At 37.5% G+C, this 21,786-nt stretch overlaps 1 protein-coding gene across 1 annotated transcript in view; it reads left to right on the top strand.

Moving 5' to 3' along the window:
- The window catches only part of CPD (carboxypeptidase D), a 67,757-nt gene that overhangs the window by 31,587 nt on the left and 14,384 nt on the right, over nt 1–21,786 (top strand). The window contains exons 8-13 of the mRNA XM_067716044.1: nt 4,947–5,056; nt 14,637–14,739; nt 15,227–15,369; nt 16,488–16,657; nt 18,015–18,338; nt 20,335–20,530. Of these exons, the coding sequence (XP_067572145.1) occupies nt 4,947–5,056; nt 14,637–14,739; nt 15,227–15,369; nt 16,488–16,657; nt 18,015–18,338; nt 20,335–20,530 (1,046 nt within the window). The remainder of the gene's footprint in view (nt 1–4,946; nt 5,057–14,636; nt 14,740–15,226; nt 15,370–16,487; nt 16,658–18,014; nt 18,339–20,334; nt 20,531–21,786) is intronic.

Here is a 21,786-nt window from a genome sequence, read left to right as displayed (position 1 = left end):
CAATAAAGGTCTTTTCTCATTACTTTTTAAGCCAGTTTCCTGGCTGTTTTCCCCATTCCTCCCCCACCCCTCCCCTCTCCCAGTACTCTTCCATTCTCCCTCCTTCCATCTGCCCTGCCTCCCTCTCTTTCTCTGTCTCTCACCCTCCACCTCTCCTTCCCTTTTCCTCCTTCTCCCTCCCTGCATTTCTTTCTCACTTAGTTCTTCAAGTGTTTTATATTTATCCCTCAGAAATGTTTTATATTTATCCCTCTCACTGGGAATTTGGTAACATGTTCTTTGTCATTTATAAAAATTAAACACTAACAGATCCAAATGTTTAGTCCTATTTCTCCCTAAAGTTTAATATGCCCTTTTATGTAGGTTTAGATTTTGACATTCTCTTATCTTTTATCTGCTGTGTATTTAACTGTAGCACAATGACCTCACTCTCATGTAGTATCTGAGCTTATACACCTCCATATAATTCAGCAGGAACTTAGTTGAATAGGATGAGAGGTCAAGATTAAAAATCATCACAATGAGGCTTCCCTGGCGTCTCAGTGGTTAAGAATCCACCTGCCAATGCAGGGGACACAGGTTCGAGCCCTGGCCCGGGAAGGGCCCACCTGCCACGGAGCAGCTAAACCCGTGCACCACAACTACCAAGCCTGTGCTCTAGAGCCCGTGAGCCACAACTGCTGAGCCCAGGTGCCACAACTACTGAAGCCCACGTGCCAAGAGCCCGTGCTCTGCAACAAGAGAAGCCACCACAACAAGTAGCCCGGGCACTGCAACAAAGAGTAGGCCCCCCTGCATGCCACAGCTAGAGAAAGCCCGTGTGCTGCAACAAGGACCTAACGCAGCCAAAAATAAATAAATCAACAACAACAGCAAACAATCATCACAATGTCCAACTAGGGTTGTGTGAATAAGTGTCAAAACCCTAGAGACCTGAAAACACATGTCTACATGTAAACTGGTATGTGGACGTTCATAGTAGCACTATTCATAATAACCAGGAAGTATAAATAACCCAGATGTCCACGGACTAACGATCAGATAAATAAAATGTGGTATACAATTGAATGTTAGCTGGCTGTGAAAAGGAATGAAGGACTGATGCATGCTACAGCATAGATGAGTCTTGAAAGCATGGTAGGTGATAGAAGCCAGTCATAAGAAACCATATATTGTATGATTACATTTTTTATGAAATGTGCAGAAATAGGCAAATCCATAGAGATAGAAAATAGGTTAGCAGTTGCCTCAAGCTGTAGAGGATAGTGGTGGAGAGGATGGGGAGTGACTGCTAATGGGTATGGGTTTGTTTATTTTTTCAGTAATGAAATGTTCTGTAATTAGATAGTAGTGATGGTTGTATATTCAACCCTGTTGTATATTCAACAACAGTGAATTATATACTTTAAGTGGATGGATTGTATGGTATGTGAATTATATCTCAATAAATTAAAAAAGAGTGAAGGTATTAACACCAGGGGCAATAGGTAAGAAATTTAGTGTCCACATTTGTTGGATTATCCAAGGAAGTATCACAGTCGAGATTTGATGGCATATAGATTAACCTGCCATTTTAGAAATGACAGTACACACTTATGGATATTTGTATTTAAGAAGTAAATTGAGATGCTCCAAAAATGACTTTGAAAGCTTGCTAATAGTAGGAGAAAATACTTCTATAATTGGTAATCATGGACGATTCTCAAAGACCCAAATAGGAATTATGAAGTTGCAGCCTGGTTAGCAAAATAATTTTTTGGCTTTTTTCTTACTTTATTAATTGTATACCATGTTTGACAGAAAATATGTTTTACTTTGAGCTTTAAAAAATATTCTGTAGTGCTTCCCTGGTTGCGCAGTGATTGAGAGTCCGTCTGCCGATGCAGGGGACACAGGTTCATGCCCCAGTCCGGGAAGATCCCACATGCCGCGGAGCAGCTGGGCCCATGAGCCATGGCCGCTGAGCCTGCACGTCCGGAGCCTGTGCTCCGCAACGGGAGAGGCCACAACAGTGAGAGGCCCACGTACTGCAAAAAAAAAAAAAAATCTGTAAAAAATACATCACGTCATGTTGGCTAAAGCTGAAAACTTAATACTAGTTACATTCCAGTGAAAATAATTGACAGATGTTTACATGTGGTATCAAGACCTTGGCATGGTGGGGGATACTTCTTCAATCACGTAGATATGTTTCTTTCCATGACGTATTTTGCATTTTCATCTTAAAATCTTTAAATGAGTTTTGAAATCTTGGCAAAGAAATTTAACAGAGGAATTCTTTGCTGCCAACTTAACAATTTAGAAGGATTTTGAAAGAATATAGAGAAAAGTAATATTTCTTTTTGTAATTTTTGATATTAATTTTTTATTTAGGTGAAATTCATATAACACTAACCATGTTAAGGTAAATAATTCAGTGACATTTAGTGCATTCACAATGCTGTGCAACCACCATCTCTATCTCGTTCCAAAACATTTTCACCTCCCCAAAAGGAAACCCCTTACCCATTAAGCAGTTGCTTTCCATTCCCCATGCCCCTCAAGCCCTGGTAACCACCAATCTGTGTTCTGTCTCTATGGATTTACCTGTTTTGGATATTTCATAGAAATGAAATCATATAATATATGACCTTTTGTGTCTGTCTTCTTTCACTTAGCATAGTGTTTTCAAGGTTCATTCATATTGTAGCATATGTTAGTACTTTATTTCTTTTTATGACTGAATAATTTTCCATTGTATGTATATACCACAATTTGTTTATCTATTTATCTGTTGATGGACATTTGGGTTGTTTTTACTTTTTACTATTATGAATAATACTACTATGAACATTGGTAGACAGTATCTGAGTCCCTGTTTTCAATTCTTTTGGGTTATCCTACGTTTGGCTTTTTGATGGAAATACCATCATATGGGAATTCCGTGTTTAGCTTTTTGATGAACTGCCAAACTTCCACAGTAGCAGAACCATTTTATATTCCCACCAGCAATGTATGAGGGTTCTAGTTTTTCCACATCCTTACCTTGTTAATTTTTTTTTTTTGATTATAGCCGTTTTAGTGGGTGAAAGGTGATAGCTCACTGAAATTTAGATTTGCATTTCCCTGATGGCTAATGATGCTGAGCATCTTTTTGTGTGCTTGTTTTGGCCGTTTGTATATCTTATTTGGAGAAATATCTGTTCAAGTCTTTTGCCCATTGTTAATTGGGTTTTTCATCTTTTTGTTGAGTTGCAGGACTTCTTTATATAGTCTGGATTCTAGACCCTTATCAAATTGCTGATTTGCAAATATTTTCTCCCATTCTATAGGTTTACTTTAACTTTCTTAATAATGTCCTTTGATGCACAAAATTTTTAATATTGATGAAGTCAGATTTATCTTTTTTAAAATAGCTAATGCTCTTTGTGTTGATACTAATTTTTATTTATTTATTTATTCATTCATTCATTCTTGGCTGCGTTGGGTCTTCATTGCTGCGCGCGGGCCCTCTCTAGTTGCGGGGAGTGGGGGCAAGCCCTTGTTGTGGTGCGTGGTGCTGTCATTGCGGTGGCCTCTCCTGTTGCTGAGCCGGGCTCTAGGCGCGCGGGCTCCAGAGCACAGGCTCAGCAGTTGTGGCGCACGGGCCCAGTTGCTCCGCGGTCCCAGACCAGGCCTTGAACCCGTGTCCCCTGCATTGGCAGGTGGATTCCCAACCACCGCGTCACCAGGGAAGTCCCAATACTATTTATTTTTTAAATAAACTTTTGTAGGAGTATTGTAAGTCTTTTATGACTTTTTCTTTTCCCTTATAAAATTAGCCATTTGAAAGACAATATTAAGTAGAAGTTGACTTTTTTCTGTTGTAACTTTTAGGCATGAGTCATAGATCCAGGGTGAAATTAAATTTTTTTGGAGTAATTTGTCTAAGAACAGGTGTTGAAGTACACTTATCTTGTTAGAACTATTTTGGGGAATAAAATGAGCATATCTCTTCATACTTGTTTCTTAAAGAAAAATTTTTTTAAATATATGAATGTTTGCTGGTATTTATTATCACAGGATTACTTCATCTGGATTCAAGTTGAATTTGTTCCTTCACTTCCATGCCCAGGAAGTGGCATGACAAAAAAGGCAAAGATGAATGGCCTAATCAAGGCAGAATAAATGGGCACATGGACAAATGAAAATGATGTGACTAATAGGAAAATAAGGGATTTGATCCTATGGTGGGGGAGGTGGGCTCAGGGCTCCTGCCTGAGAAGCACCCTAATTGCTTTATGTCCTAGGGGGAGCATGAAGGGAGTTGATATCCTTTATATATGTTTTAAAACATCACTCTCTGTATTTTAGGTCATGAAAAATCATATGATATAACTCCAGTTGACTAATTTATAATATGAGCATAAGAGAAATTTTTAGCATTTTTTTTTTGAATGAAGGTCAGGACTGGCTCTACTATCCATACATTTGTTGTTTAGCCTCTCCATTTTAGACTCCACATCTGCAAAATGAAGAGGGTGGGTTAATCGGACTTCAAGGGTCCTTTCTTAGTTTAAAATTCCATGACATGACCTTATAAATGTCTGAATTTTAGTGAAAAAGTACCAAATTTTGCTCAATTTTTCTGATCCTAAATATTATAAAAGTAAAATTGTTTAAATTGAGGCAGTATACTTCTGGTTTCAGTTCTGACGTGTAAAGTATGCCTGTAAGTTCAGGCAAACTCCCAAGACCTTTCCAGTTAAGGCAGTCTTTAAGTGTCATGCATAGCTATTTAATATTTTATTTATCCACTTTGATTTTCTATTGAGGAAATTAGCAACTTTTTCATTTCTATTGAGGAAATTAACCTCGGAAATTTGTATTGGTTTCCTGTCTCTGGCAGTACTGTGAAAAGCTTACTTTATGTTAATGCTCCATCTTGAAAAAAATAACACAATACATTTTGCTCATTTCCCTCATAGGTTCTTTGGTGGTTAACTACCCTTTTGATGATGATGAACAAGGGCTTGCCACATATAGTAAATCACCAGATGATGCTGTATTTCAACAAATAGCACTTTCTTATTCCAAGGTAGGCTTGTGCTTAAACATAAAATGCTATAAAAATTCATTTTTCATTTAAAAAAATGCGTTAAAACAAAGTCCTACAAGACTCAGGTCAAGTGCTTTCTTCTCTGTTGAGCCTTCCATGATTCCTTTCAGACAACCTTACCTCTTTTTCTCCTCTGTTTCCCACCTCACTTTTAAACATACTGCATGTGTTTCCCCATTAGCCATGAAGTTCAGGTAATGTCTTTTCATCTACAGCTTTTAGCACAGTACCTGGAACATAATAAATTAAACAAACTGCTAGTTTATTTCATTTGAGAAGTACTTAAATATAAACCTTGTAAAGTAGTCTAAGGTGGGGTTGACAAGTTACAGCTCTGGGACTAAATCCAGCCTACCACCTGTTCTTGTAAATACAGTTTTATTGACATACAGCACATCCATTCTTTAAAATATTGTCCATTGCTGCTTCCTTGTTTAACATTTGAAAATAAGTCAGTGTAATTCACCATATTAACAGACTAAAGAAGAAAAACGCTGTAATCATCTCAATAGATGCAGAGGGCAGGGTTGAGTCATTGCAACAGACACCTTAGAGCCTGTAAAGCCAAAAGTTTTTACTATCTGACCCTTTACAGAAAAAAATTGCCAACCTATAGTCTAAGGAAGTGGTCTCCAACCTTTGTGGCACCAGGGACCAGTTTCGGGGAAGACAGTTTTTCCACGGACAGGGGTGGGGAGTGGGGGGTGGTTTAGGCAGTAATGCGAGTGATGGGGAGTGGCAGATGAAGCTTTGCTCACTTGGTGGCCGCTCACCTCCTGCTGTGTGGCCCGGTTCCTAACAGACCAGGGACTGGTACCAGTCCGCAGCCTGTGGGTTGGGGACCCCTGGTCTAAGGTATTTAAGAGCCTAGTAGTAACATTGCAAAGGAGCAAGTAGAAATTTCTGTATTTTCTAAACTTCCTATAATGAACACACATTACTTTCATAATCAGAAATGTTATATTTGTGTGTGTATGTATGTGTGAAATTTTAGTTTAAAAGTTGTTCTTAGAAAGCATGTTAAAAGTTGAGGCTTGGGAACTAGGCTTGTTAGTTTCAGTTTTTGGTCTTACTACTGACTCAGTCTGTGACTTTATTGGTCATAGATAAATGAAGATTATTACTGCAGCTCTATGCTCTGTAATCACACCTTTCTGTCATTCCATTTTTCCCACTCCCTCATTCTCTGCAAGTGGATCTTGTGAGATTGTGCAGAGTTTCTAATAGGGGAGTACATCTATTATTTCACCTTAAAGTGTAGTTGTCTTCTGTTTGGGCATGCCGTTTTAGAGGGATGTACATGAAATAATAAAACAAAAATGAGATACCCTCCAATCATCAAAATAAAAACTAAGTGATCAGATTATACACATATCCCCATCACATTCTGTCCATTATTATAGTTCTATTTTTCATCCTCTTTGTAACTTCTCATTCCTTAGCCTCTTTTCATATTTCTTTGACCTTTGACCCTTTTGATTTGATTTCCTTTCTACCCAGCCTACACCTATGGACATACCTTTCAGTGATGCACTCACCTACACCTTAGGATCTTTTATACCCTTTTGACATACCTGCCTTGCCAATGTCCAACCCTTAGTAATTACAATCATCTCTCTTCTACATCCCAGAAAAGTCACACAGTCATGGCAATTGACTACACTATGTATATATAGTGCTCTCTAACCTCAGCTGAGCCCTCAGTTCTACCTGGCAATATTTCACATTTTGCTACGTGACTCCGTGGCTCATTTCCCACTATGGTGATTCTGAGCCTTCATCCTCTTCCTGAGCCTTCTAATCCTAGCTTTGTCTTAGTCTCAGTAGATCACTTTGCCTTGAACTAAAGTGGAACTGTGAGTAATCTGATGTGTGTTCATTCTGATTCTGTCTTCTCAATTATTGTTTATTTGTGTTTTACCCATATTCCGCATTTCTTTTTTTCCTCCTAATTCTTTTAAATTAAAGTATATTTGATGTATAATATTATATAAATTACAGGTATATAATATAGTGATTCACAATTTTAAGGTTTATACTCCATTTGTAGTTATAAAATATTGGCTATATTCCCTGTGTTATACAATATATCCTTGTACCTTATTTTATACATAATAGTTTGTACCTCTTAATCCCCTACTCCTACATTGCCCCTCCCCCCTTCCCTCTCCCCACTGGTAATCACTAGTTTGTTCTCTATATCTGTGAGTCTGTTTCTTTTTTGGTATATTCACTAATTTGTTGTGTTTTTTAGATTCCACATATAAGTGATATCATACAGTATTTGTCTTTCTCTGTATGACTTATTTCACTTAGCATAATGCCCTCCAAGTCTAACCATGTTGTTGCAAGTGGCAAAATTTCATTCTTTTTTATGGCTGAGTAGTACTCTGCTGTGTGTGTGTGTGTGTGTGTGTGTGTGTGTGTGTGTGTGTGTGTGTATGTATCACAGCTTATTTATCCATTCATCTATTGATGATTGCAGTTTTCTCATGTCTGGTGTCTGCCCCCTGGTGGGTGAAGCTGGTCCACAGGCTACAGTGGGCTTCCTGGAGGGCAGGGTCAGGGCCCAGGGGAGTCTGGGACTGGTGCCTTCTCACTGGTGAGTGGAGCTGGGTCCTGGGCCCTCTGGTGGGCAGGGCTATTTCCAGAGGCAACTGTGGGTTCAGGAGATCTTCTGGCAGCCTGTCTGCTGATGGGTGGGGCTGTGTCTCTGCCAGGTTAGTTACTTGGCCTGAGGCATCCCAGCACTGGCACCTACAGGTTGGTTGTTGGGTCGGGGCCAGGTATCAGCATTAATGAGCCAGAGGGAGGATTCCACAGGGGTGCCTGCCAGCACCAGTGTCCATGCAGTAGAAGGAGGTCCCCGAAATGGCTGCCACCAGTGTCTATGTCCCTAGGGTGAGCTGCAGCTGCCCTCCGCCTCCCCAGACACTTTCCAAGATCAGCAGGTAGGTCTGACCGAGGCTCCTATCAAATTACTGCTTTCGTCCTGGCTCCCAGAGTGTGTGAGATTTTGTGTGCGCCCTTTAAGAGTGAAGTTTCTGTTTCCCCCAGTCCTGTGGGACTCTTGAAATTAAGCCTCACTGACCTTTAGAGCCAGATGCTCTAGAGGCTCATCTTCCCTATGCAGGACCCCGGGCTGGGGAGCGGGATGGGGATTCAGAACTCTCACTCCTGTGGGAAAACCTCTGCAATATAATTATTCTCCACTCTGTGGGCCGCCCACCCATGGGTATGGGACTTGACTATATCACGAGTCTGAGATGGTCCACAACCCATCTTGTTGTGATTCCTTCTTTATGTCTTTAGTTGTAGAAGATCTTTTCTGATAGGTTTCGGTCTTTTTCACTGATGGTGGTTCTGCAAATAGTTGTGAGTTTGGTGTGCTCGTGAGAGGAGGTGAGCTCAGGGTCTTTCTACTCCACCATCTTGGCTGATCACGCTTCTTCATTTCTTGATCCCACAGCACCCTGCCTCCTCTTTGTCTTTGTTTCTTCTGTTGTAAATGGGAAGGTGACAATTAAATTCCTCAATCATTACTCCAGCCTCCTTTCTCTTGACTGTGATCTATCATGATCTGTTGTGCACCCAGCCACCTTCCCCCTGCCACAAGGCTTCATGGTAAGGAAAAGCAGACCAAGAAAATCGGTGAAGACAAAAGAGGGGGCTTTAAGGAACAGCAGGCATAAAGGTGATTCGGAAGGACCACCAAACATTGAAAACACGCTACATCTGAAACCTAAATCTGAAAATACTAAGATAGTAACTGGGCAGATGAAAGCACTGGAATATAGGGAAGAGGTTTCAAAGTACATGCAAATTAAAGGACCTGGTGGACTTAAAGGAATAGGCACAATTTAAAAGGAAAACTGGATTTAAAGGAGAATCTTTCAATCTCCCAACTTCTGGGAGAGAAGAAAAGCAAAAAGAAATGAAGAAGTGGCCTTTGACAATTAGATAGTGAAGGGGAAAGAGGAAAGGGGGGAAATGTAGCGTTGTCCAAGACAGAAGAGAACCATAAAATCAGTGGACTCAGAGCTCCACCCTTATACCAAGGCAAATAAGCAAACAAACAAACAAAAATCACATTAAAATACCTTGACTTCTAGACTGACAGAAAAAGGGCACCATTAACTAGGAATCATGTGAAACAACTCAGTATAATAAAAATGAACAAGAGGGGGCTTCCCTGGTGGTGCAGTGGTTGAGAGTCCGCCTGCCGATGCAGGGACACGGGTTCGTGCCCCGGTCCAGGAAGATCCCACATGCCGCGGAGCAGCTGGGCCCATGAGCCATGGCCGCTGAGCCTACGCGTCCAGAGCCTGTGCTCCGCAACGGGAGAGGCCCACATACCGCAAAAAAAAAAGATGAACAAGAGATAAAAAAAACCCATGAGGAACCATTGCAGAAAAAATCAGGAAATGGAATTTCACACATATCACCTGAGGAAACCTTACCACTACCAAAAAACAATCAAGAAGCAGAAGAAAACTATAAGTTTACACTCCAGGCAGATTGACTATACCCAAACACACACTGAGAATATGAAAAACCACATAGGCTCAGATATTTAAAAAATTAAAACAGGAACGAAAAAAGAAACAGGAAGAAATGAAAGAGAGTTGATAGAATTCAGGAAAGTAATGGAAGAAAAAGAAAATTATCTCTAAAGTGAAGAATAAATTGTAAGGGCTAATGACCTCACATCTCCCAATTTCAAACTTACTTCAAGACTGTGGTAATTAAGACACTGTGATACGGGAATAAAGATGGACATATACATGGCACATATATACAATGGAATATTACTCAGCCATAAAAAGAAACGAAATTGAGTTATTTGTAGTGAGGTGGATGGACCTAGAGTCTGTCATACAAAGTGAAGTAAGTCAGAGAAAAACAAATACCGTATGCTAACACAAATATGTGGAATCTTAAAAAAAAAAAAATGGTTCTGAAGAACCTAGGGGCAGGACAGGAATAAAGACACAGACATAGAGAATGGACTTGAGGATGCGGGAGGGGGGAAGGGTAAGCTGGGATGAAGTGAGGGGGTAGCATTGACATATATACGCTACCAAATGTAAAATCGATAGCTAGTGGGAAGCAGCTGCATAGCACAGGGAGATCAGCTCGGTGCTTTGTGACCACCTAGAGGGTTGGGATAGGGAGGGTGGGAGGGAGGAGATATGGGGATATATGTATATGTAATGGTGATTCATTTTGTTATAAAGCAGAAATTAACACACCATTGTAGAGCAATCAATTATACTCCAATAAAGATGTTAAAAAAAAAAGATGGACATATACACATCAAAGAAATAGAATTGATAGTCCAGAAATAAACTCTTACATTTATGGTCAGTTGATTTTTCAATAAGAGCACCAAGACAATTCAATGAGGATAGAAAAATCTTTTCACTAAATGGTTATGGAAAACTGGATATTCACATACAAAAGAATAAATTTGAACCTCTTCCTCATATCATACCCCAAAGTAATCTCAAAATGGATCATAGACCTAAATGTAAACTGTGAGATTTTTAGGAAAAAATATAGAAATAAATTTTTGTGACCTTGGGTTAGACAATGGTTTCCTAGATGTGACATCAAAAGCACAAGTGACAGAAAAAAGACATACTGGACATCATCAAACTTTAATACATTTTTGTTGCAAAAAATTTTTTTGTTGCAAACTTTAATACATTTTGTTCTAGTTTCCTAGAACTGCGGTAACAATTTTCCGTCTCACAGTTCTAGAGTCTAGAAGTCCAAAATCAAGATGTTGGCAGGGACATGGTCCCTTGAAACCTGGAAGGGAATCCTTCCTTGCCTCTTCCTAGCTTCTGGTGTTTTTCTGGCAGTCTTTGCCATTGATTGGTTTCTAGATGGATTATCCCAGTCCTCTGTCTTCACATGGCATCCTCCCTGTTGTCTGTATCCAAATTTTCCCTTTTAATAAAGATACCAGTCATATTGGATTAGGGCCCACTGTAATTACCTCATTTTAACTTGATTACCTCTGTAATTAAATACAGTCACATTATGAGGTTTTGGGGGTTAGGACTTCAACATATCTTTTGGAGGAGACATAATTCAACATGTAACAGATAATAATCAAGGAAGTAAAAAGACAACCCACAGCATAGGAGAATACCATATATCTGATAAGGATCTTATATCTAAAATATATAATGAACTCTTACAACTAAATAATAAAAAGACAATCCAATTGAAAAATGGGCAAAGAATCTGAATACACATTTCTCCAAAGAAATATACAAATGACCGACAAGCTCACAAAAAGGGAAATGCAAATCAAAACAACGAGATACTACTTTTTACCCACTAGGATGATAGTTTAAAAAAAAAAAAAGAAAAGAACAAGGGTTGGTAAGGATGTGGAGAAATTGGAACCCTTGTGCATTGCTGGTGGGAATGTAAAATGGTACAACTGCTTTGGAAAACAATTGCGGTTCCTCAAAATGTTAAATATAGAATTATCATATGGCCTGACAATCCCACTCCTAAGTATATGTCCAAGAGAAATGAAAACATAGCCCACACAAAACTTGTACACAAATGTTCATAGCAGCATTATCCATAATAGCCAAAATGGACACAACCCACATGTCCATCAAGTGATAAGTGGATAAACAAAATGTGATATATCCATGCAATGGAATACTATCCAGTCATAAAAAAAAATAAAGTACTGAGACAAACTACAGCTTAGATGACCCTTGAAAACATGCTAGGTGAAAGCAGCCAGTCACAAGAGACTACATATTGTGTGATTCCGTTTATATGAAATGTCCAGAATAGGCAAATCCATAGAGACAGAAAATAGACTGGTAATTGCCTTGGGCTTGGGATGTAGGGAGGGGCAGGGAAGAGGTTGGGAGGAAATGGGGAGTGCTGATGGGTACAGGTTTATTTTGGGGTCATGAAAATGTCCGAAAATTTACTGTGGCGATGGTCACACAACTGAGTGAATATACCAAGGACCATTGAGTTGTATACTTCAGATGCGTGAGTTGTGTGGGATGTGAATTATATTTCAATAAAGCAGATTTTGAGAACCTAGAGAAGACTCAGGGGTGGGGTATCCATGCTCAGTTCATATGTAGGCTAAAAAAACGTCAAAAGTTATATGCCAAAATATTAAATGATTGGTGATCTCTAGGTTTATATTTTTTTCTTTTGGCTTGCCTCAATTTTCTAATCTTTCTACAATAACTTTTATTATATTTTAAGTATAATGAAATTCAATGAATTCAATTAAGTGAAAGTGAGAAAATGGAGCTATACGGTGTGACATAAGTGAAGAGAAAATTTCAAGGAGGCATTAGTGGAAGACTGGTGATATTTGAATAAAATATAGGTTTTTTTAGTTAATAGTGTCATGCCAGTGTTAATTTCCTTGTTTTGATCATTGTGCTATGGTTATATAAGATGCTAACATCAGGGAAAGCTGGATCAAAGGCATATAAAACTCTCTGTACTATTTTTGCAATTTTTCTGCAACTCTAAAATTAGTTCAAAAGAAGTCAAAAGAAAAGAATAAGAAAAGTGAATAGTCTCTGCTTATCTCCACTTCATTATTGTTCTCTCATGCCTCAGTTTCTTGTCATCTGTCTTCTGCCTACATTGTTTTACCTGGAAGTGCCCCCTCAAAGGTTACCAGAAGTCTATTTTTTTAAAATGTTCTTGACCTCTGAAGTCTAACGCTCTTGTCTTCTCCCCTTGATCTCTGTTACATTATATAGCAGAGAGCTTTGCTTCCTTTTTTCTCTTTCAGTGGCTCAACCTCTCTCTTTTACTTTTTTTCCCGCCTCCATATTCTGTCCTTAGCCATTTTTACTGTCTTGGCAATTGCATCCAGTTGCTTTAGCTGTCACCACTATGTAAATGCCTCTTTAAAAAGTTGTTTCATATAATGAAAGTTATTATAAAAAGATTAGAGACTATAGCCAAGCAAAAAGAAGAGAATCATTTACTGTCTTGGTATATATTTTAGACTCTATATATGGACTGAGATTGGACACCTACATCCTCACCCCCTATCTTCTTTAAGTTGTCAAACTGCTTTAAAATTTTTAATTAGTTTTTTCAAAAAAGATTATCAAAGTAGAGTAGTGAGAATTAAAGAAGATGGTAAAATACACATGGTAAAACCTATCTGTCACAACGTTTCAGATGCTCATTATCTCTCAGTTGGATTATTTCAGTAGTACTCTGATGAGTCTCCCTGGCTTTGGTCCATTTTTTCACATTATTATTGGAATAAACTTCCTAGAGCCATGAATATATCATCTATCACCCTTCCATCAGAAGTCTTCACAAGTTCCTTATTGCTCTGAGAATAAAGTCAAAATGTTGACAGCAATTGCCTAGAACTGTGGTGTCTAGAGTGGGTTTTATACTAGATGATCCGTTAAGATGTAGGAAGACTATATTAGACGTTCTGTTTTTAAAATGTTTTTTTAATGCAGGTTTGTAATATACATACTATATTAATTAGTACAGTAGTACATCTATATAATTTATAATCAAATGGATAGATATTGATGGAAATGGAGATGGGGATATAGAGACATAGAAGATGTGTGCAAGTGTTTAGTGGAAAAACCAGAGAGCAAAAGAGCATGTACACAAATATTCCAGTAACCTAAAACAATAGCTTTCATTTGATAACATTGGTGGGATCATAAGCCTGTAATTGGTATGTCAAGTTTACGAAAGGGGGTTGTTTTGTATCTTTTAAAGTTAAATGGTTAATTCTCAGTGATGGGAAAGTGAGAAATTACTTTTCTCTTTACACTTTTCTGTACTTTTTTTCTTTTTCTGTTTACAAAAGAGAGAAATGAAGTTTTGACCACCTTTCAAAGCTTAATTTCTTCAGGAAAATTCCCCTGCCACTCTAGTCAGAAATAATCTTTCTCTCCTCTAGCTCCCAGTAGTGTTTATTTGTGCCTCTGTGGCAGTTTTTCTTACTCTCCATTGAACAAGCAATTGCACACGTGCTATGCAGACACTGCTGGATGCCAAGGACGCAAAGACACAAACTATTTCAAGGAGTAGTGTATTGTCTTTAGGGGGAAAAGAGGTGCAACCAGTTTTAACAGGATAAAATAATTGTACAGAGTGCAGTCAAAGCACAGCGGGGCTACCTTAGTCCCCAAGAAGTCAGAGAAAGATGCTTACTTTCCATTGTGTGTGAATTACCTCTTTTGGACTTCAAGCTTCTTGAGATCATGAAATGAAAGTACGAATATGAACAGTGTTGTTTTTGTTTTTGAGAGGGGTTGGGTTGGATTTTTATATTACTTGTAATTACAAGTAATAAATGAAGTCTTCACTTTTTTTTTTTACAGAGCATAAACTGTTTAGCTTTGATTTTAAAAAATAGGTAGAAAGTCACTGCTTCCCATGACTCCATCCACCCCCACATATACCCTATTGTTAAACACTCTTCCTATCTTTCTTTATCCTTCCCATGTTTTTTGATGCAGATACAAACAAATACAAGTAAAGATTCTTTTTTTTTTTCCAGGAGAATTCCCAGATGTTTCAAGGTAGACCTTGCAAGAATATGTACCCTAATGAATATTTTCCTCATGGAATAACAAATGGAGCCAGTTGGTACAATGTCCCAGGTAAACATTTTTTATATTAAGGCCATATAACTTGATGGATTTTCTGTCCCCCTGGATGGTACTGCTTGTTACTGATTTTTTAATTTTGAGAAAGAATCATTCTTTTAAAAATATTGTATAAATAGTTTAAAACATTCAAATTACCGTTTCAACTATTTTTAATATTTGGTGTACTTTGACCTTTGAGTAAAATAATGTACTGAAACCTCATGAAAGTGTTATATTTTACTGCTGGCTATTACAAAGAACTTTAGATGTGCTAAGAAGGAGAGTGTGAGCTACACTTGAATTCTTCCTGAACATGAAAGTACAGATGTTTTACCTGGACCACAAGCATCAGAGAGCTCTCAAATGAACGCATTATTGGTTTTCAGCCATGCTGATAAAAGATGAATTTGGCTTTTTACTAGGAATGTTGCTTACGATTTGGGATCTGAGCTAGTGAGAACTTCTTCAGAGTAACTAATTTAAAATTTTTATCCTTCAGGTGGTATGCAGGACTGGAACTATTTACAAACAAACTGCTTTGAAGTGACTATTGAACTTGGTTGTGTGAAATACCCATTTGAGAAAGATCTGCCCAAATTTTGGGAACAGAATCGAAGATCTCTAATCCAGTTTCTGAAACAGGTGACGATTCTGGAGTGACATGAAATTTCTCCCAAGAGCAAGAAGATTTTTGTGTGTACATGTGGTTTTCATGCATTGATTTTAGAATACACCTCATTTGAATTCCAGTTTGACCTATTCGTGTTTTCGTATATTTATCTAGAAAATTCATGGATGTAAATGAGTTTATTTATATGCGCAGAGAAGAGTTAAAAATGATTAAACAATATAGTGATGATGTTTGGCACTTAATGGTTAGTGGTCACTTTTTACCCTTGTCTTTATAAAGGGCTACTATAGATTGGGTACATGCCTAAGAATTTGTCAAGTGATAAAGATGGGCTATGGGGTAAATTTTTTTTTTTTTTCGCCATTGGTTTACTGTGAAACGATTAATTTCCTTTTGTTTGGATGTGCATCGTGGCCAATAGGTAAAGACTATAAGAAATATGCTAATAGTGGTTAAAATTATTAGGATAATCTGACTAATACTTTGTGCCAGTACTTTGCTGAGTAGAATGGCATAATGGCTGTGAGTTTGCATACTAATTTTTTAGAACATTTTATTCTGAAAATTTCTAAGCATCAGGAAAAATTATAAGACTAACAATAAATACTACTATTCCTTTACCTAGGTTTAACAATTTTTATACTTTGCTGCATTTGTATTTTATATATATATAAACACACACACACTTTTGTTGAACTATTTCAGTATAAATTGCAGGTGTTATGATATTTATCCCAAAGTATTTCGGAATACATCTTCTAAAAATAAGGTTAATTCTCCTACCTGACTTCTCCAATTGCTATTATCTCACCTAAGAAAATTAACAGTAACTCCCTATACTACCTAATACCTAATCCATGTTCAAATTTCCTCCACTTGTCCTCAAAATGTCTTTCTGCAGCTGATAGGAAGATAAAGACAAATCTAACTTATGAAAAACTAGCCTTTCAGAAACTGAAATATTTTGTTTAATGGGCGGTTACATTTAGCTTTACTCTGAGCTCCTGAATTCCTATTTGTTCTACATGTTTACATTATTTAACAATCTGTTATTTTGGATGTGAACTTCCAAAATAATTAGATGATGATCTTTATCAGTAAAATCTGGGTGTCCTTGTGCTTTATCCAGGTTCATCAGGGTGTCAAAGGATTCGTCCTAGATGCCACAGATGGCAGAGGTATATTAAATGCCACCATTAGTGTTGCTGAAATTAATCACCCAGTAACTACTTACAAAACTGGAGATTACTGGCGTCTGTTGGTTCCAGGAACTTATAAAATCACAGCATCTGCTCGAGGGTGAGTTACTGAATGCTTTGTAATTGAGTGCTTGGAGATGAAACAAGCATAGTTCCATTCTAAAAGATTATTGCCAGAAAGCCCTGTAGAGACTAAGCAACCTTGAGTTTAACGCTGAGAAGTCTAGAGCTGGTTACACATTTGACTCTTCTCTGATGGCACAGTGAGTACATGAACTGTCAAATGTAAGGAATCTGTGAAATTATTCACTTTGAACAGTAGCCTCTTTTACCTTCATCCTCTCAGGTCACCTTCCCCTGTCCAGATGTAAAGCCATAGTGACTGATTTCCTTCACTATGGGTAACAGTTCTGGGAAGTACTTGTTAGTAGGGAAAAAAAGACTTCTGTTCTGCATACTTCTAGTCATGTTGTCCCCAAAATACCACCACTTTACATTTGTACCCTTTTAAAACTCTTTCACAGACACTTATTTTTTATTATTGTACCTTTGCCTTCTCGCATCAAGTGAGATTTTCTTACTTACTGCTAATTCTCTGAGAAAAGCCATTTTCATATTTTTTACAGTTTTTCTCACCACAAAGATATATTTACTTGAAAAGAAAAAATTAACTTATGACCTTTTCCCTTGGAAAAAACTTAATATTCCTTATGTTCCTCCTCCTTTACAAATACCTTAGAACTGGAGCCACCTTACTTTTTAGTCGAAACTTATAATTTTTATCCTCTTGTAGTTTTCTTTTTTATATTTGATACATGTAGGTGTTCCCACAGAATATTTTCCCCTCCCCCTACTAGCTCTCTTATTTCTGAAGAGTTAGTTTGAACACTCATTGAAGTAAGGGTAAATACGTGGAAACATTTAAAGTTATTGTTACCTTTTTTTAAAAAATGGTTTTCAAATATCAAGTGGTCTGTAAATGAATGGGTTAGAACTTTAACGAGTAAAGAAGTTTATTCTGGTTTTTTTCAGTTTTGGCATAGTATTGGAAAAACCAAAGCATCAAGGTGTCTGAAAAATGGGGCAAGAATGATGCGTTTGGCAGAGAATGTCCTAAGTTAGTACTTCTCAAACTTTTTCCACCATATTCCCTGATGACAGACAAGTGAACTCAGATTCCAGGAAATATGGGCGTATACACTGCAAGCATGAGCTTTCTTTTGAAGTCATATATTTAATCTTAAAAACTCATTTATGTTTTATAGTCTACCCTTGTATGGTCTTCGTTAATGTTTAAAACAAATCTTAAATTCTCACAAAGTTAACAATTTGACCCTTTAGGGAGATGCACCACATTTATCTCTAGGATTCACATATCCTCTGCACACCTCTGTTTTCCCAGGGTTTGGGTACTCCAGCTGCAGAAGCGTGGCTCTGATCTGTCTCCTTTATTACAGGTATAATCCAGTTACCAAGAATGTGACGGTAAACAGTGAAGGTGCTCTTCAGGTCAACTTCACACTTGTTCGATCTTCAACAGATTCAAACAATGAATCAAAGAAAGGCAAGGGGGACAGCACCAACAATGAGGGTGCCAGCGATCCGACTACTAAAGAGTTTGAAACTTTAATTAAAGACCTTTCAGCTGAGAATGGTTTGGAAGGCTTCATGTTACGCTCCTCCTCAAATCTGGCTCTTTATCGATACCATTCATACAAGGACTTATCAGAGTTTCTGAGAGGACTTGTGATGAACTACCCACATATTACAAATCTTACCAAGTAAGTGTCACCCTTCTTGCTACCTTTTTTTCCTCTTTCTTTCTCTCTTTCTCCTTCCCTCTCTCTTTCTTCCTTCCTCCCTCCCTCCCTCCCTCCCTTCCTCCCTCCCTCCCTCCCTCCCTTCCTCCCTCCCTCCCTCCCTTCCTTCCTTCCTTCCTTCTTTCTTCATTTTAAAGAGGTTACATTTAGCATAAGCCACATTAAATGGTTCTTGTAATTTATTTAGAGATATTTGGGAGCTGAATGTATAGAGAGTTGGATTTCACTTATTTTGAAACAGATGTTTGCTTGGAGATCTTTCTAACAATGAATCTTGGAAACTTTTATGAGAAACATTGGAGCAGAATTACTTGTTAGTTTAGCAGTGTGTGGCTTGTGCCTCCAGAAAATGTAAAATCATTCTTTCTAATGATTACTTTGATTTCAAAACCCTTTCTACTTCTCAGTTGCAGATTCACGTTCTGACTAAATATTATTTAGTTTGTTTCATTTTGCTGGGGGCAGGGACAAATTTGGAACTATGAGCTCACTTGTCAGGGATCATGTTTAACCTTTTCTTCAAATTAAATAATGAAGCCTGGTTGGCTGTCATTTTCTGTGCTTCAGTCTCTACTCACAGTCATGGTTCCCTGAAGCCTTAGGGACATATGTGATTGAGGGTTCTGGGAAAACATGCAGTACCGGCTTATGTAAAACTGATGGCTGAGACAACTTTTACCTTCACTTCTTAGGCTTCTCTGCTTCACTTTCACTGTCTCAAAACTATTTCCTTGATTTGTTGATTCCTATTATTTGCCTATTTTAGGGCCTTTACTTTTTGTCCTGAACTTACAGTTCTCTACTACAAACCTAATGAACATTAACTAGACTTTCACTTTTTCACTTTTTTTCCTTCATTGGTTCTTTTAATTTTACCAGTAAATTTACTTTCTCAAATACTGGTTTATAATGTCTGTAATTGCAAAGACTGATATTTACTTTGGCAATACCAATTACCTCTCTTCCGCAACTGACTCTTGAACATTTCTGCCCAGGTCAGGTTTTAATACTGTCCATGTTAGTGCCATATAGACATTACAGACTTTCTTATTTTAAAACAAAAAATTGGACATTATTTTGCTATCCATTTACTTAGTTCATTTGTTTTGTTTTAACCTTTCAATTAAACATGGACTTCTTAGTTAAATAGTTCCCCAGCAAATATGCAACACCTGCCAGTGGTGGGACACAAGGCAGTTTTAGGTGGTTCTCCAACGGTTGCTAAGTATCATTAAATACCATTGTGAGATAGTGGTACTTTGTCTATTCTATTAATCCTCAATTTAATGCCAATATTTTTTTTTCTATCTAACTCTTGTAAATCTCTCTTTATATCAAAGAAGGCAGGCCTTTTCAATTAGTTTTGCTGTAATTTTGGTACTGCATTTAAAGTATAAAATGTCCTATTTGTGTAAATTAATTTAGATTTTAAAAGTAAGGTGCTCTGCATTTGTGTATATTTAAATATTTCCATAATAAAATTTTAAGTGAGTTAACTTAAAAGACATGTGTTAACTAGAGACTTCCCTGGGACTTCACTGGAAGACTCCATGCTTCCCTTGCAGGGGCCGCGGGTTCGATCCCTGGTCAGGGGACTAGGATCCCACATGCTAGGCGGCACAGCCAAAAAAAAAAAAAAAGACATATATTAACTAAAGAGTAGTATAGATTATAGAAGATTGGGTAAATATCATGAAGATGATAGGAGAATGACAATTTGGAGGAATGCTGAACTAAATCATGATCTTTCCTAAATCTGATAGTATCTCACATCTATTTGACTTTCTTTGATTAAGGGAACCTAATTTTCTTAAAGTAGTCTGACATAAAGATTTACTCTTTAAAGACTTTTTAAGACTTTTCAAATTTTGTTCTCATTTGTTTTTTTAAAATCTGTAAGGCAGCATTAACATAATACTTGATTACTTGCTGACTTTTTATTTCTGGTTTTTGAAAGTTTGGGACAGAGTGCTGAATATCGTCACATTTGGTCCCTTGAAATCTCCAATAAGCCCAATGTATCTGAGCCTGAAGAACCAAAGATTCGTTTTGTTGCTGGCATCCATGGAAATGCTCCAGTTGGAACTGAACTTCTTTTGGCTCTGGCAGAATTTCTCTGCCTAAACTACAAAAAGAACCCAGCTGTTACCCAAGTAAGAAAATAGCCTGTTTTGACATGCTTTAAAAGGAAAAAGCTCAGTGATACACTGATACCAAGGCACCATTTTTTAAAAATTTAACTTCCTGTTAGATTTTATACAGAGGTACATTTAAGGTCATTATACACTTTACTCTTTAAAAATGGACCTTGGTATATAGTCATTGTTAATAGTGTCTTTCTATTATATTTCTTTGTATGTATTAAGAGCCATAGAGGAAAAAAATAATAAAGATTTGCATTCAGTCCTCTATTCCTTTATGTTACCCTTCCAATCTTTACTCACAGTGATGTATATTCTAATTAGAGGGACTTCCATTGCCAATTATTTATAACTAGGATAGTATATTGAAAAACGAGGTAGAAGAGAAATCAGGTTTTTTTTCATGTAATAAAGATGAAATTATTGGACACCTTGGATGCTAAGAGATTTTAGAAAAAGTGATATGGCAGTGCCTACTTTAGTCGCTCGTGACTATAGAATAGAACGTTGATCCAGAAGCTGGTTATGTATGATTAAGCAACCTAGTTTCTGTGTTGTCTTAGGGAAAGGAAGGAAAGAGTGTGCATCTGTCTAGAACACTCGCTAATTGGCGCTGTCTGTATAGAATTTAGGAAAGGGAAAAAGTACTAGTATTTAATACCTACCATGTGCTAGGTACTTTACATACATCATAATTTAATCCTCAACCCTGCAATTATGTTAGCTTCGTTTTATAGATGTGAAAACTGAGGCAGAGATATTTGATAACTTACAGGAGGTCACACAGCTACTAAGTGGTAAAGCAGGGATTTAAACCCAAGCATGTCTCACTCTAAAGCCTGTGCTGTTCTGTTTTACCCTACTGCCTCCCCTGAAAGAAATTTGGAAAGAATTGATGTCATGATTAGGATCCCATGATGTGGGATTAGGTGAGATGAACTTAAATCAGACTTGATAAAAATTATTTTACCATTTTCAGCAAAGCAGATCCCATTGACTTCTTCATGTGAGCTGCAGGAGTATTTCAAAGATTTTTGTTGTTGTTCTTTTTTAAAAGGGAGATTACCTAGGACAGTGGTTCTCTACCCTGGCTATACATTGAAAACATCTGGGAAGCTTTTACAAATACCAGTGCCTGGGCTCCATCCCCAGAAGCATCAATATTTCTTTAAAAGCTCCTTAGGTTATTCTAACATTTAGCCAGAGTTACTACCTACTGATCTTAAGGTTATAAGAGACTATTTATCCCAGGTAAAACATCTACCAGG

This window comes from Pseudorca crassidens, chromosome 19 (assembly GCF_039906515.1).
Source record: "Pseudorca crassidens isolate mPseCra1 chromosome 19, mPseCra1.hap1, whole genome shotgun sequence".
In the NCBI taxonomy this organism is placed as follows: domain Eukaryota; kingdom Metazoa; phylum Chordata; class Mammalia; order Artiodactyla; family Delphinidae; genus Pseudorca; species Pseudorca crassidens.
Note: the sequence above shows the minus strand (reverse complement) of the source record. Positions and strands in the feature narration are given on the sequence as shown.